Source organism: Varanus komodoensis, unplaced genomic scaffold (assembly GCF_004798865.1).
Source record: "Varanus komodoensis strain SLA01 unplaced genomic scaffold, ASM479886v1 scaffold105, whole genome shotgun sequence".
Classification (NCBI taxonomy): domain Eukaryota; kingdom Metazoa; phylum Chordata; class Lepidosauria; order Squamata; family Varanidae; genus Varanus; species Varanus komodoensis.
Genome location: NW_025335297.1, coordinates 683,305 through 697,676, shown reverse-complemented (window position 1 = coordinate 697,676; position 14,372 = coordinate 683,305). Strand labels below are relative to the sequence as shown.

Here is a 14,372-nt window from a genome sequence, read left to right as displayed (position 1 = left end):
CAATCTCTCTTCAAATGTCATCCCTCCCAAGCTGGCTACCATTCTTGTGACTCTGCACCAAGCCAGTTCTAACCTAGCCATGTCTCTCCTGTGGAGCCCAGAACTGGAGGCAGTACTCCAGCTGTGGGTGCACCAGAGTCGTGCAGAGCGGTATCAACACCCCCCAGATCTGGAAGCCACGCTTCTGGCTATACATCCGAGGGAGGCATTTGCCTTCTTAACCGCTGCGTCACACTGCCGGCTCATGTGCAGCCCACTGTTGACAATTACCCCGAGGTCCCTTTCACAAGTGCTGCTTTCCAGCCACTTGTCCCCCCATCCTGTACCTGTGACCTCCTGTCTCCGCCTTCAGCCCCTTTAACTAATACCTTCTAAGCTTTAAGCTGGCCCTCTTAATCCCTTCCACAGCAGTGTTAAACAACTGGCCCTTTCTGTGTGAATCTTTAGAAGGGATTTCCCTTTGGGCCGAAAGGGAAGCCAGAACCAGTGCCTCCTTCTTGCACAGAGTAGAGCTGGGCTGAGGGTGAGGTGGGCAAGGCAATGGAAGCAGGCGGAAAGGAGGAAGGGCTCGGGGCCTGTGACCATCCACTACAATCGCTCCACAATCTGCTCTAATTATTCCAATCAGAAATGCAGAACTGGCAGTTTTGTTCCTGCTTTTCAAAACATGAGTAAATAGATCCAAAATACAAAATTTTAGTCTCATTGCATTATGAATGCCCACCTATCAAATCAAAAAGCATGAGAGAGAAACACACATACCGTTATGTATATAAAAATAAAACTTTGCAAGAAGGAAATTATGTTATGAGTATTCTTTAAGTCAAATGAAGGCATTAAAAACTTGTTAGAGAAAGTACAATCGTGTCAAATAACTCACAAGTTTTCAGCATTTGAAAAGAACTTAATAGAATTAAAGTATTATGACTGCAAGTTTCAACTCCAAAATTAGGTGAGAGGCAAAGGTGTTTGTGCAATTTCAAGGTAGCAATACAGTGGTATGTTTCTCTAACAAAACAAAAACAAATATCATCCACTGCTTTGTCAAAAATCCCCCTCTAAAAGGCAACTTCCACCCCAAAATTGAATGTGCACTTTTGCACTTTCCAGAGCAGCAAGAGCTACAGGAAAAAGCTCAGTTTTCTGAGAACAGGGTGAAAATGAAGAAGAAAAAGTTGAGGATCTCAGAGTAAACAAGGTATACATCGCACCAACTCTTTTGCAAACAAATATCCCTTTTACCTTTGTTTTCCTTGAAAGTGAGCTTTTGCAGCAAAGCAAAGGGAAAATCTGGAGCTACTCAGGATGTCCAAGGTTGGTACCTTCTGCAGTGTGACAGCAGGTTTTTAACCCTGGTATTTCCCAGGCAAGACTTTATATTTTGGACCTGCAGAAATGGGTTTTCCACTAGTCCAATAAAATGAATAAACAAAATTGTGCATACTTGCTGTGTCTCTGCCTCTGCCTCTGCCTGTCTCTCTCCCAAGAGTGGCCAGTCAGTGATAGCCCCTCCAACGTGTTGCTTGGGCACTTTGGAAGAGCTGTCACTGGCAGCAGTATGGGCAAGGTCACCAAGAGTGGTGAGGGTTTCTTGCTGCTCTTATGGGTAACCCTCCTCACTGGTTGCTGGGGATCAGTTGCCTGGGTTTGGACAACATGACAACCCACAGCAGCCTTTTTTCCATGATCAGTTTTTGTGTGGTCCGGATGAAGACATTTTGACAGGCTCAGCTCCACCTGAATTCAGTGCAGCTCAACACATGGGGATTTACAGCTATCTGGCCAGGGCGACTTCTTTTCTCTTCTTTATAACTTTTCTAACTTCTTTTATATCGTTTATATTTTTTATCTATTTTATATTATTAATTTTAATTTTATATTGTTATTTTTGTATTGGATTGTATTTTATTGTGTTGTAAGCTGCCCCGAGGCTTTGGCAAGGGGCGGCATAGAAATGTTCTAATAATAATAATAATAATAATAATAATAATAATAATAATAATAATAATAAATGCCACAAATAACAAATGCCCATCAGCCACCGCTCTTACACTCATAGCCTAGAGCAGCCTTCCCCAACCTTGTGCCTTCCAGACATGTTTGGACTGCAACACCCAGAATGCCAAGTCAATTGTCCTGTTGGATGGGAATTCTGGGAGTTGAGGTCCAATGCCTCCGAAGGCCACCAGGATGGGTGAGGCTGACCTAGAACATTGAAAACCAGAAGTAGCTGTAGCAAAGCTATATTACAGATTTATTTATAAACTGACCTTTATCAAAAATGTTGGGGTAATGACCCTCAATAGCATTTAACATTTAGTCAACTCTAATGAAACCATTTCACATACATCCTCCTGCAAAACAGGCCAATATTATCCTCTCTTTGTTACCAAAAACGGCTTCAAGATGAGAAAACTGTGCTTTGCCCAAGACAATTTAATTAATGACAGAGGCAAGTTTTGAACCTAGAATTTCTCTGTTTGTACATGTGCAGCAGAATGGAGGCTGCATATTTGTGCGTGCCAGGATGGCTTGAACAAGGGGGTAGAAAATGATCCTAGCTCCAAATACTCCCCCGGCGTTCCTGCCTCCCTGCAAGCAGAAAGCCAGCACAGCAGGGCAAGAGCTGCATTTGATCCTTTCTCCTTTACATGCTCATTTTCTATCTACAGGGAGTCACCAAATTCAGGAAAATAGTCATAAGAATTACAGCCAACACTTGCGACCTGAAGTGTTACAGTTCATTCTAGCACTGCCTTATTCTGTTGCAAGTATAGAAGATTCAATTCTAACGCACATTTATTCAGAAGTAAATCTTACTATGTTGTATCAGGCTTATGCCCAAGTGAAAACACACAAGACTGCAACCTAAGTGCACCCCTACTGGTGTCTGGGGCACCCTGGGAGTTGTAGGCACTTGCTGTCTAAACATGCACAGAACCGCACCCTGAGTCATTCTGCTGTTCTAGCTCTCTTCTGCCATCTGAAAGCTTTTCTCTCACTAACCAGCTAGCTAAAACACTGTCTATACCAGCCTTCCCCAACCTGGTTTCTTCCAGATGCTTTGGATTATAACTCCCAGAATCTCCCATCAGTGGCCATGCTGGCTGGGGCTGATGGGAGCTTAAGTCCAAAACTCATGGAAGACACCAGGGTGAGAAGACTGGCCTGTATAGTATTTTCTTATACTGCAACACATATCAGGCCCACAAACTTCCTTAGCCTTGGTTAGAAGCAGGCCTGTTGGCTCATTTTCCAGGAGGAGCAACACTGCTCAGAGTCAGAGCAGAAGCTTTGCATGCGGAAGGTCACAATTCAATCCCCAACAGCCCCAGCAGAAAAGAAGGGGGCAGAGACCGGCTGTCTGAGCAAACAGAAGTGGTCCAGGCGGACTAAAAGGAGTCCGATGTGGTGCAAAGCAGCTCCCTAGGTTCCTTCCTATGGGATTTTAAAGGCAAGCTCAACAGTCAGGGTGTCCCACATTCACGGCTCAGGCCAAATGACCCAGGTTGCACAGCAGCTGTGCCTGTTCATGCAAACAGGCTTCAGAGTGCCTTGCTGAGGTCTTTCCATGCCTTCCAACCATGCAGCTATAGGAGGACTCACCTCTGGATCTGCTGGATGCACGGCATCACAAACACCCGGCCTCCAGCTATCATGACTGGGGGACTGCGGCAGAAACCTGGTGGGGAGAAGGATGGAATCAGTGCAGTGCACCCGGACACTGGAACAGCAGGATCCCTCACGAAATGCTTCCGTTTGGAGTAGGGGTGTCAAGATCAGGCCAGGATCTGGCTCTCTTGCTCTCGCCAGGCTTCCTTCCTGTGCTCAGGCCTGGCCTGGAAGTAAGCTGAGCCAGGATCAAGTCCACAAAGCTTGGGAACACGAGAGGGAGGCTTCTTTGTGTGAAGCACACAATACTTTGCACAAAATATGCAAAGCTTGCAAGTCACATCTGCAGGAGCAAAATTCTGTTTGCACAGTGGGTGTGCAGGCATTGTGTGCAGAAGCTGGCCTCATGGACTCACTTCCTGCTGGACACCCGCACAAATGCTCAGCATGAGGCAGACTTGGGGCAGAGGACAAGCAGGGTGGAGTCCAGGACACTGAGCCAAGGAAACCCGACAGATGCTCACCCCGAAAGCAGGTAGCTCAGACATCACTAGCCAGGATGGCCTCCCGCAGTCGCGTGCATTCCTGACGCGCTGCCCAACCACTCCCAGCGTCCCAGAACCAGCACACCACACATCTGGGGGGCACCAGGTTGAGGAAGGCAGGAAGAGGAGGAAAGGCACAGAAGAGATGAAGCAGGAAGGCAACATGTTATTCCCTAGGCCCCAAGAACAGAAGAGCCACACCGGAGCAAGCAAGGTCCAACCGGTGCAACATCCACAGTGGCCAGCCAACAATGGGAAGCTCACATGCAGGACATGAGTGCGGCAGCACCCTCTTGCGCATGTTCCCCAGCAATCCGTGCGCATAGGCATGTAGCCCTTGCCACTGGGAACAGCACGCAGCCACCGGGATGAGTGGCCACTGATCGCCTTCTCCTCCATGAATTTTCACCGCCCTTTTAAAGCTGCGGCAATCAGAATATCCTGGGGAAGCAAGTTCCATGGTCCGACTTGGCTGTCCTAAAGCTCCCACCAATCAGCTTCATGGGATGACTCCACTGGCTTCTAGTATTATGAAAGAGAGAGAGGTAAATGTGTCCCTGTTCTTCCTGATGCCTCGTAGACTTTGCTGAGGTGGGAAAAGGTGCACAAAAACCGAAAAAGAGCTCTGAAGAGGTGGCTGATCATACATATGCAACTGGATGGCGCTGGCAAGATGGCAACCCTTTTCAAAAGTCAGGGCCTCCTAACTGGTATAAACATTTACTTTGTGCCGAGATTAAACGTAGAGGAGGTACGGTGCGTAAGCGCGCAGCTTCAGATAAATTAGGGAACGATTGTACAGACATCTTCCACTTCTCAGAGCATTCCTTTCCCAACTTGAAAGGCTAATGTTTCAGAAAGCACAAAGAAAGAAATCTAACCATCCTTCTTGAGCTTTTCTTGTGCAAAGTTTTATCTTATTTATTTGCTAGAATGCCCTTGGATTGCCCAGGGCAGTTTAAGCCCCTGCCTCCCCCAAAAAACCAGAACCTAAACTAACACATTATTAAAACAGTCGAAGCTCTGGTCAAACTGTGGAATGGGGAAATGACCAGGGCTAGTGACACGATCGCTCCAAAGCGTCCTCTCCCACCGGGCAGAGCCAGTTCATCCCCTTGGTATACACCTGAATTACGGGTGATGAAAAGGGTTGGGAGACGTCTAGAGAGTAGGTGGAGGAAATCACGGGATGAATCTGATTGAACACACTTGAGAGCCCATTATCAGGTCTATGCTGTGGCGGTGAGGGTGGCGAAAAAGAATTTTTTCTCCGCGTCCATTGCCTCCTCACAATGCCACCCGGCGGAGCTTTTTCGGGTGGTACAAGGGCTGGTTCACCCAGGCCCTAAGAAAGACCTGGTACCACCCTCGATGCCCCACTGTGACGACTTTGCCAAGCATTTTAGGGAGAAAATTGCTCAGATTCGTCATGAGCTGGACTCCACTAGTGACTCAGAGCCTTCAGGGGAGGAGCCAATGTTGCCGTCTGGTCCACAATTGATGGATGAATTTCAGTTATTGCGGCCTGATGATGTGGACAAGGTGCTTGGACAAGTACGTTCCACCACCTGCTTATTGGACCCTTGCCCATCGTGGCTACTCAAGACAGCCAAGGACGGGATAGGGACCTGGATCCTGGAGGTTGTCAACGCCTCTCTAAGGGATGGCCAAGTACCTGCCCCTTTAAAGGAGGTGGTAGTCCGGCCTGTCCTAAAGAAGGCATCCCTGGATCCAGAGGTGGCCACCAATTATAGACCGGTGGCCAACATCCCGTTTCTGGGCAACGTGCTAGAGCGGGTGCTGGCGGGACAACTGCAAGCACTCTTGGATGAAACTGATTATCTGGACCCATTTCAGTCCAGCTTCAGACCCGGGTATGGTACTGAATCTGCCTTGGTCGCCCTGTATGCAGGGAGAGAGACAGGGGGAGTGCGTCCCTGTTGGTTCTCCTGGACCTCTCAGCAGCTTTCAATACCATCGACCATGGTATCCTCCTGGATAGGCTAGCGGGATTGGGAGTTGGAGGCACTGCTTTGCAGTGGTTCCACTCCTATCTCAATGGCCGTTTCCAGAAGGTGGTGCTGGGGGACTATGGCTCTGCGCCATGGCAGCTATGCCATGGAGTACCGCAGGGGTCCATTTTGTCCCCTTTGCTGTTCAACATATACATGAAACTGCTGGGAGAGGTCATCAGGAGGTGTGGGCTGCGGAATCATCAATACGCTGATGATACCCAGCTCTACCTCTCGTTTTCCACCAATCCAGGTGAGGCAGTGGCTGTACTGAACTGGTGCCTGGCCGAGGTAATGGGCTGGATGAGGGCCAATAAACTGAAGCTCAATCCAGACAAGACGGAGATCCTGTTGGTAGGTGGATCGGGCTTTGGGATGGGGGACTCTGACCTTGTCCTGAATGGGGTTGCACTCCCTCTTAGGGACAGGGTTCGTAGCTTGGGAGTGCTCCTCGACCCAGAGTTATTGTTGGAAGCTCAAGTGACAGCGGTGGCGAGGAGCGCTTTCCTTCAGCTTTGGTTGATCCATCAGCTGCGTCCCTACCAGGAGAATGACTGCCTGGCGACAGTGACACATGCATTGGTCACTTCCCAATTAGACTTCTGTAACACGCTCTACGTGGGGCTGCCCTTGAAGACGGTCCGGATATTTCAACTGGTGCAAAATAGAGCTGCCAGGCTGCTGAAGGGGACTGGACGTTGTTCTCATATAACCCCAGTCCTCCATCAGCTCCACTGGCTTCCCGTTGAAGTCCGGGTCCAATTCAAGGTGCTGGTTATCACCTACAAAGCCCTGAACGGCTTAGGCCCTGGTTACCTAAAGGAGCGCCTGCGTCCATATATGCCCGCCCACCCCCTGAGATTGGCGACAGAGGCCCTTCTCTGGGAACCCTCCGTGAAGGGTATTCGTAGGGTGAGTACTCGGAGGAGGGCTTTCTCTGCGGTGGCGCCCAACCTATGGAATGCGCTCCCCAGAGAGGTCCGCCAGGTGCCCTCCTTATTTGTTTTTCGGCGCCAGACCAAGACCTTTTTATTTAAATGCTATTTTAACTGTTAATGGTTTATTTGTTGGTTTAAATTGACCAGGCTGGATCCACTATTTTATTTTATTATTATTTTTTGTATTTTATTTATTTGACGATTTTTTTTATTTTATATGGGATTTTAATGATTGTAAGCTGCCCCGAGGCTCATGCGATGGGGCGGCATATAAGTTGTTTAAATAAATAAATAAAACACATTTTGAAATTAATCCCATGAACCCTAAACACTGCTGTTCCAGCCCTGGAAGGGGGAGCTGGAGATTCAAGATCCAGCTCTGTACCTCCCTTGATCTTGCTACCGGTTTCCTCTTGAGCCTCAAGGAGCTGCAGAACAGAAGCCCTCTTTACGTAAGAATCCACCCTAACCCGTAGTCAAGCCTACTTCTGGCCTCTATCATGCACAGATGTCTGATCTGGGAACATCCATCACTCCATTGAGGAAGAGGCAAGAGTTCCACTTTGGCCACAGAAAGCACAGTGTCTTTTTCCCCAGAGATATTTGGAAAGCACCTTTTTCCTGAATTTTTTTGTCCGTCTCCCATTTTTTTCCATCTTTTTACCAGGACTTCCCATCTTTATGGCTGATAAAGAATACTGAGTACCACTTGTGGGGAAGGAGGAAAGAAGAGAAAAGGGAGCGGGTGGGGTGAAGTATCCTGAGAGAAGATACAGCCGGCTGGAACACTGAATGAGAACATCCCACACTGCAACATTTTGATGCAGGTCCAACTTATGTCCATTTATTCAGTAGGGAGTGGGAGAAAAAGTGCAGGACTGACCTGAGACGACCATGGCCTCATTAGGGCCACAGGTAAAAAACATCTTGATGCCTGCAAAGTCTGAAAATGAATAGGAAACAGATGTAAGAGCCCTGGTATTCCATTGTCTCTTCCTCCCACCTCACCCCAGACTTGCTTCTTGCCAAGAAGTTTTTAAAAACACCATACTATCCACACACAAACCAAACCTTTTAAGACACAGAAATCAACAAAACGTGACCCACAGTTTTCTACTGGGGATGGGATTACAGTCAAGATGAAATGAAAATTGGCTGAAACCTAATTTTAAAACAAGTCCACTTTCTCTCTTCCCATCAAGAGAATCAAGTAGCTTCATTGCTTCATTGCTGGTGTAGAGGATTTCCCAACCTTACCTGGAGATGCCAGGCAGGGCGCATGCCTTGCAGCCGGAGTCAATCCTCAGCATCACCAGGAAGGGCTGGGAAAGGCTGCCACCCAAAAGCCTGGAGAGCCAGTGACAACTGATCAGCCCCAGCCCACATGGGACTGGAGTCACGGTCCAAAACATCAGAGGCCATGACATAGGGAAGGCTGGGCCTGGATTCTTAATGGGCATGCGGGATGCAGCAGGTTCAATGGCCACCAGACCCCTGTCTGAAGTTCTGGAAATGGACCACTGGTCTGATTGGCCATGAGGCAGCTTCCTGTGTTCCTGCAAAAGTCCTTGCTGGATCAGACCAAAGCCCCTTCTTACCCTTGGATTTTTAAACTGTCACTGCAGAGGACCTGGAGGTTCACTGGAAAGGTATCCAGACTCCTAAATTCGGTAATGGCAGGCACCCTTCCCAGGAAGAGAGCTCACCCATGGCCACCAACTGCAGTGCCCAACCACAGAGGAGGGTTGCATGCATCCTAAGGGGCACTTTGGGGTTTGCATGGGGAAATGCCTAGTAGGTTTGGGACCAATGCGTCCTTGTAAGTTGTATACCCAAGAACATGGTCTCGAATTGTCTGGAAACTGGGGCTCAGTGAGGGATGTGCAGAGGTTCCCTGTCAGGTGTAAGTCAAGCAGAAAGATTATTTAATCGCAGGAAATGAAAAAGCTGGCCTAGTCTCCAGCCTCCAATGATGGGCAGCCAATTACTTCTTGAAAGCCACATCCAGAAAACAACAGAGACACTTCCCCTCTTGCTTGTCCCTAACAAGAGGAAGCGTGAGATAAGCTGCCCTGCAAACCCAGTCAGAAATCACTCCACATTTCAGGATGTCTGAAAGACTGAGCAAGTGTCGTCCGTGTTTTTTCAAGTTTAGTTAGAATTATTTATAAACCTGGGGTCTGCCCTTCAAAAATATGTCTTTCAGAGAGTGACTTTAGAGTGAATGACTTACAGTACATAAAAATAGAGTTTTGCTTGGCATTGGAAGGATAATGAAGGTAAATCACCCCAAGGAGAACATCCTGCAGCTGCTTGCACAGGTGCCAACCTCCCCTCAGATGGTGGGGACACTTGGAGGAGGGCAGCCAGAGTAACATATTAGCTACTCCAATCCCAGGCTATAGGAGGCTTTGACAGTCAGCACCAACATCTTGCAAGCATCATGCCCAGAAATGGTAACGCTGTTTATGACCTGAACAGATGTGATCCCACCAGCCAGTCCCAATCTGCAGCAGAGCAGCTGTATTTTCGGACTAGCTGCAATTAGAAGCTAGTCTTCAAAGGCTGCCTCGCCCTCAAGGTGTAGCAGCGATCTACAAACGCCGTGACAAGCTGGGTGTTCATCACATCCCCGATTCGCGTGTTCAGGTGTGTGTCACGATCCCTGCCCTTCTCCAATGCAACCGTTGCGAATAAAAGGCTGCCACCGTCCCGAGGCGCTCCGCGTATTCCCTCAAGGTATAAAATCGCCCTGGAGAAGTAACTTGTCTTTCCCCGCCTAGGTCCAGGGGTATAATTAGTTAGTCCGCTACTCCTTTACATTGCACATGCACGAATGAGGCATATACTATGAGGCAGGATTGTACAGTTTTCTACGGTGGAAGCCCGATGAGCACCTGCAGGTCAAAGCCATCAAAGCATAAACACCTGAAAAATTAAGACTCCCGGGCTTTTACTGATCGATGTTTTCTAAAGCTTGCAAGGTGGCAGGGCTGGTGTGGAGAGTATAGGATTGCCATGCTTCCTCCCCTAGGGCACACCGAGCCTCCTTGCAAGCGGTGCCCCGCCGTTTTTGCAATCGCCCCCCTCTCACTCACCCTCTCGGCTGGCCGAACCGGGCGCTGCGGTGGGCTGTTGGCAAGCGACTCGGCTTGTTTCTTCCTGCTCCGACGACACACCCTTCCTGCCTCTGACACGCGCGCCTTCCCAGCAGCCCTCGCCAGGCTGCTTTCCCTTTCTCCGCTCCCGGGAACGGCGCCCAAGGCGGGCCCGCCGCCGCCTGCTGCCCGCTTGCTCGCATTGCACGCGCTGCGGACCAAGCCGCAAAATTCAAGCCGTTCCCTGCCTTTTCACGGGCGGAAGGGCGCCGCTCCGCGGTTTTACTGCCTTTGCACAAAAATGGGGCCGTGGGAAAGTGCGGCCCGCTGCCCTTTTTTTTTTTTTTTTTTTGCCTCTTAAGGGGCGCCGTTGAAGGCACTGAGACTCAGGGTCTACCGCCTCACAGCCGACAGAGGGCTGCTGGGAGTGAGCAGGTTTCCGTGCAGGGCTCGATTCAGGGCACCTGGCAGAGCCCGTGCGAGCAGCTACTTGTTCCCGGCCTCTGGCCCTGGCCCAGGCAGCGGGGGTCGAGAGAAGGAGAGGCAAGTGCAGAGGCCTCCGCGGATCTCGGCTTGTGAAGCAAGGACAGGCGCCGGGGAGAAGAAGGTTGAGACACAGAAGCAGCCGGCGGTGAGCAGGCAGATTCGCTGTGAGGGACGCACCCAGATTGTGTGTTTTACCCTCTAACGGCCAAAGAGGTCTGAGTGTTTAAACAGATTTTGAACCTTGAAAAGAAAATACAGTACCTACCATACACATGTATAGCCATGTGCAAACATCCAAACAACTTTACCCATCAACAGTAAGAAATCTCATTACTGTACCTGGTTTAAAATTTTACCATAGCCTGCCAAATGCCTGACAGTAGAGGGAGAACTTTGTCTGGTACCGAAACAATAGCAATGTTGGCGCCACCTAGGCCTTGTGGTGGAGATGGTTGTTCCATAATGGGCAGGGGGCATCACTAAGAAGGCTCTGCCATTTGTGGCCAGCTTCCCAATCTCCCTTAGAAGTGGCACCTGGAAAAGGGCATTCGCATGTGTGAGAGAGGAAAACGCTTTGGGACCAGAAAAAAAGCGGTGTTTGCATTCTCTAAGGCAGAAGAGAATCTTCCAGTTCTGGCTGGGAAATGCTAAGAGTTGTGGGACCTTCTCTGTTTTAAGCATACATAAGGTTGTGCCCTATGCATCTGAAAATGCTGGCTGCCTTCCTAGATGGATCAGGATAGATCAGAAGATAGAATGTAACAATTGAACAGTCTTAAAAAGATCTGTGCCCTTGCTGGCTTTCTGCTAAACACTTGTCTCTTAATCTCAGTGTTCCTCACCTGTGAAATAGGAGCATTAAGTGTTATCTTTGGCAAGTTTTTTGTGCAGCTCTACTGGCCATTTTTCAGTGTTTTGTACTAGAATCCCTAATGTATAACAGTTCAGCTTCAGATTTGTGTTACTGTGTTTGGCACATGAGATGGAATAGGGAATTGACTCCATTTCCTCTTCTCAGGTATTTTGTATTAGGCTTTGATGAGAAGTCCTCGGGGATTCTAGTAAAAAATTCAAATTAACAAAGTAGATTCCCGAAGCGCAAATCTGTCCACCCGTAGGGGATTTGGCAGGACCAGCCTAAGACATTTTGTTGCCTTGAAGCAAAGGACAAGATGGGTTCCCCTCCCATTCCATGTACAAAAGGCAGCTGGATCGGCCACTGAACATTTCGACAGCGACAATGGGATGCCATTCTCCTGCATATCTGATGGCATCAGGGGCCGCAGCTCCAACACCTCACTGCCACCTCCAGAACCTGCCACCCATCCAGCTGCCTCATCCTGCCTGATGGTAGGGCTGGCCTTGAGATGCAATCTGGGAGGAGAGGATTCTGGGAGTCCGTCGGCATGTGCTGTGTGACCATCCTACTCAGTCTTCTTCAAACGAATGAAGTTTCTTTTGAATTGGTGACTGAGCTGAGGCATGGAAAATATTGCGCAATTTAACTTCTTCGTTGTTGACCGTAATATTCTGTAATTCTTCAGTAGTCATGATTTTTCCACTTAATATTCAGCTGCAGTCCTTTTGCACTTTCTTCTTTCTCTTTCATCAGGAGTCCTTTTAGTTCATTGCTTCTTTCTGTCAGCAATATATGGAACCAGCTGCTTATCTTAAATTACTAATGTGCTTTCTGTCAATTTTCACTCTTTCCTCTGATCCTAATCTAGCTTTCCTTATGATAAATTCTGTGTACAGATTGAACAGATAGGAGGATAAAATACACCCTTTACAGGGGTTTACAGAAGTAGAAAGAAATCACAATCTGGCTACAGAGAGAGCAAAGCTTCACAAGAAAGGTATGTGAAAGGCAGCTGGAAAACAAGAGCAGAAAATGGGGTAAGGGGAGTGGAGTGTCTTCTTGAGATTTTAGCCATCATTATTCTGGAGACGGCATGGCTGAATTTTAGGGATCCTGAGGAACTGAGGGTACATTGCAACATTTTCTTGTAGGTCTCACTTGTTTCCAGTGTACGAAAAGGTCCAGAAAGCTTGCACACATCAGCAGCAGCTGGACCAATAAAAGTTTACTGCAAAATTGCACTTGATTGGCCTCAATAGCACCATAGTCTCATTCTTCTTAGACCCTGTATAAATTTCCCCCCTCCATCATCCTGCATCCTAATCTGCCAGTCTTCTACATTCCTCAGTGTTTTGCCCTTTCTGGTCCCAGGAGAAAGAAGGTTTTCCTCTCAGGCCAACCATCCTTATACCTTTCTTGCAGTAGCTACACTGATTTTATTTTATTTTTTTAGCATTCTAAGAATGATCCACACTGCCAGCAGTTAAAATGTTGATGGACATTCTCTTATTCCCAAGAAACTCAGCCTTCACAGAGAAGCAAGAACCAGGTTTTAACCTGAACACATATTAGTTTTATAAAACTTTGCTCATGCATTCTTCAAAGTTGAGTACATGATCCTTACAGAACCAGAATAATTCTTCTTCTTCATTCAAACATATGAATCTGTTCATAATTCAAAAGCAGTCTTGAAGTAGCAGCACACCCAAATACAGAACTCTGTAATTCACATGGAATAATTGAAATAATATTAATTATTATTATTTTATTTAATTAATAGCAATGCACAGTTATGTAATAATCCTTAATATGGAAACTCAAAATCAATATAAACCATAAATACCAGAGATAAATCAACTATTACTAAAGATTTGTTTATTGATTTATTTAAAAGTTTTATGCTGCCTATCTCACCCATGGCACCTCTATTTTATCTAAAATAAAATGAGAACAAATATATATGTGTTAATTATTTCTCATCAAAATGCATATAGCATTTTGCAGTATTCAAAATACTTCACAAAAATTGTCACAATGATTCATACAACTAATTTCTGATCCATAATTCAATGATATGTCCACTTTGCAGCCACCGAGTACTGTGCCTGGGTAAATCTGTACTTTCCCATTGCCTCTGAGGAAGGAGGAAGATGTGATTCAAACCCATGCAGATTTCTATTTCAGCAGGAAGTTAATTCAGTAAAAAAAAAATCTGCTTATTCCACCCTTACCCTATCCTGCCACATTTGTTTTGCTTCTGTTATTGCGACAGCCATAGGCTAATTGGCCATGACACCAAATCTAGGGGCCTGTCTTAAAGGTCTTAATGGGGCCTGTCACTGACTAGAGAGAACCTGTGTGATCCTTTTTGTGGTATATTCAGGCACAGAAAAATATTCCTATTAAGTTCTTTTATATTGTTTTATATTTTATATTGTTAATTTTATATTGTTATTTTTGTATTTATTGTATTTTATTTTGTGTTGTGAGCCGCCCCGAGGCTTCGGCAAGGGGCGGCATAGAAATGTTTTAATAAATAAATAAATAAATAAATAAATAAATAAAAAGTTAAATGTCTATACTTCCACTTAGTAGGAAACAGCTCTCAGGGTGGTTTACAATAACTAAAATACAATATAGAACAATGCACAATAATACAAAACAAAACAAAATCAAATCATCTACATGAGACAGCATAATTTACAACATTTATTAAGGTTCTAAATCAACAGCAGCAAAACAGAGGAATTAAGATTAAACCAATTCATGGTTATCATATAGCTTACAACTACAGACCACCCACCCAGCTGGCCAACAGCCAG

General features: G+C 46.9%; 1 protein-coding gene across 2 annotated transcripts in view; it reads right to left on the bottom strand.

Annotated features, from left to right (window-relative positions):
* Nucleotides 1-10,334, bottom strand: part of FLOT1 (flotillin 1) — a 28,560-nt gene extending 18,226 nt beyond the window's left edge. For both annotated transcript variants that reach the window (XM_044419604.1, XM_044419605.1), the window contains exons 1-3: nt 10,206-10,334; nt 7,991-8,050; nt 3,607-3,682 (exon numbers count right to left, since the gene is read on the bottom strand). In XM_044419604.1, the coding sequence (XP_044275539.1) occupies nt 3,607-3,682; nt 7,991-8,033 (119 nt within the window). In that variant the 5' untranslated portion in view covers nt 8,034-8,050; nt 10,206-10,334. The remainder of the gene's footprint in view (nt 1-3,606; nt 3,683-7,990; nt 8,051-10,205) is intronic.
* Between the last annotated feature and the right edge of the window lie 4,038 nt (nt 10,335-14,372).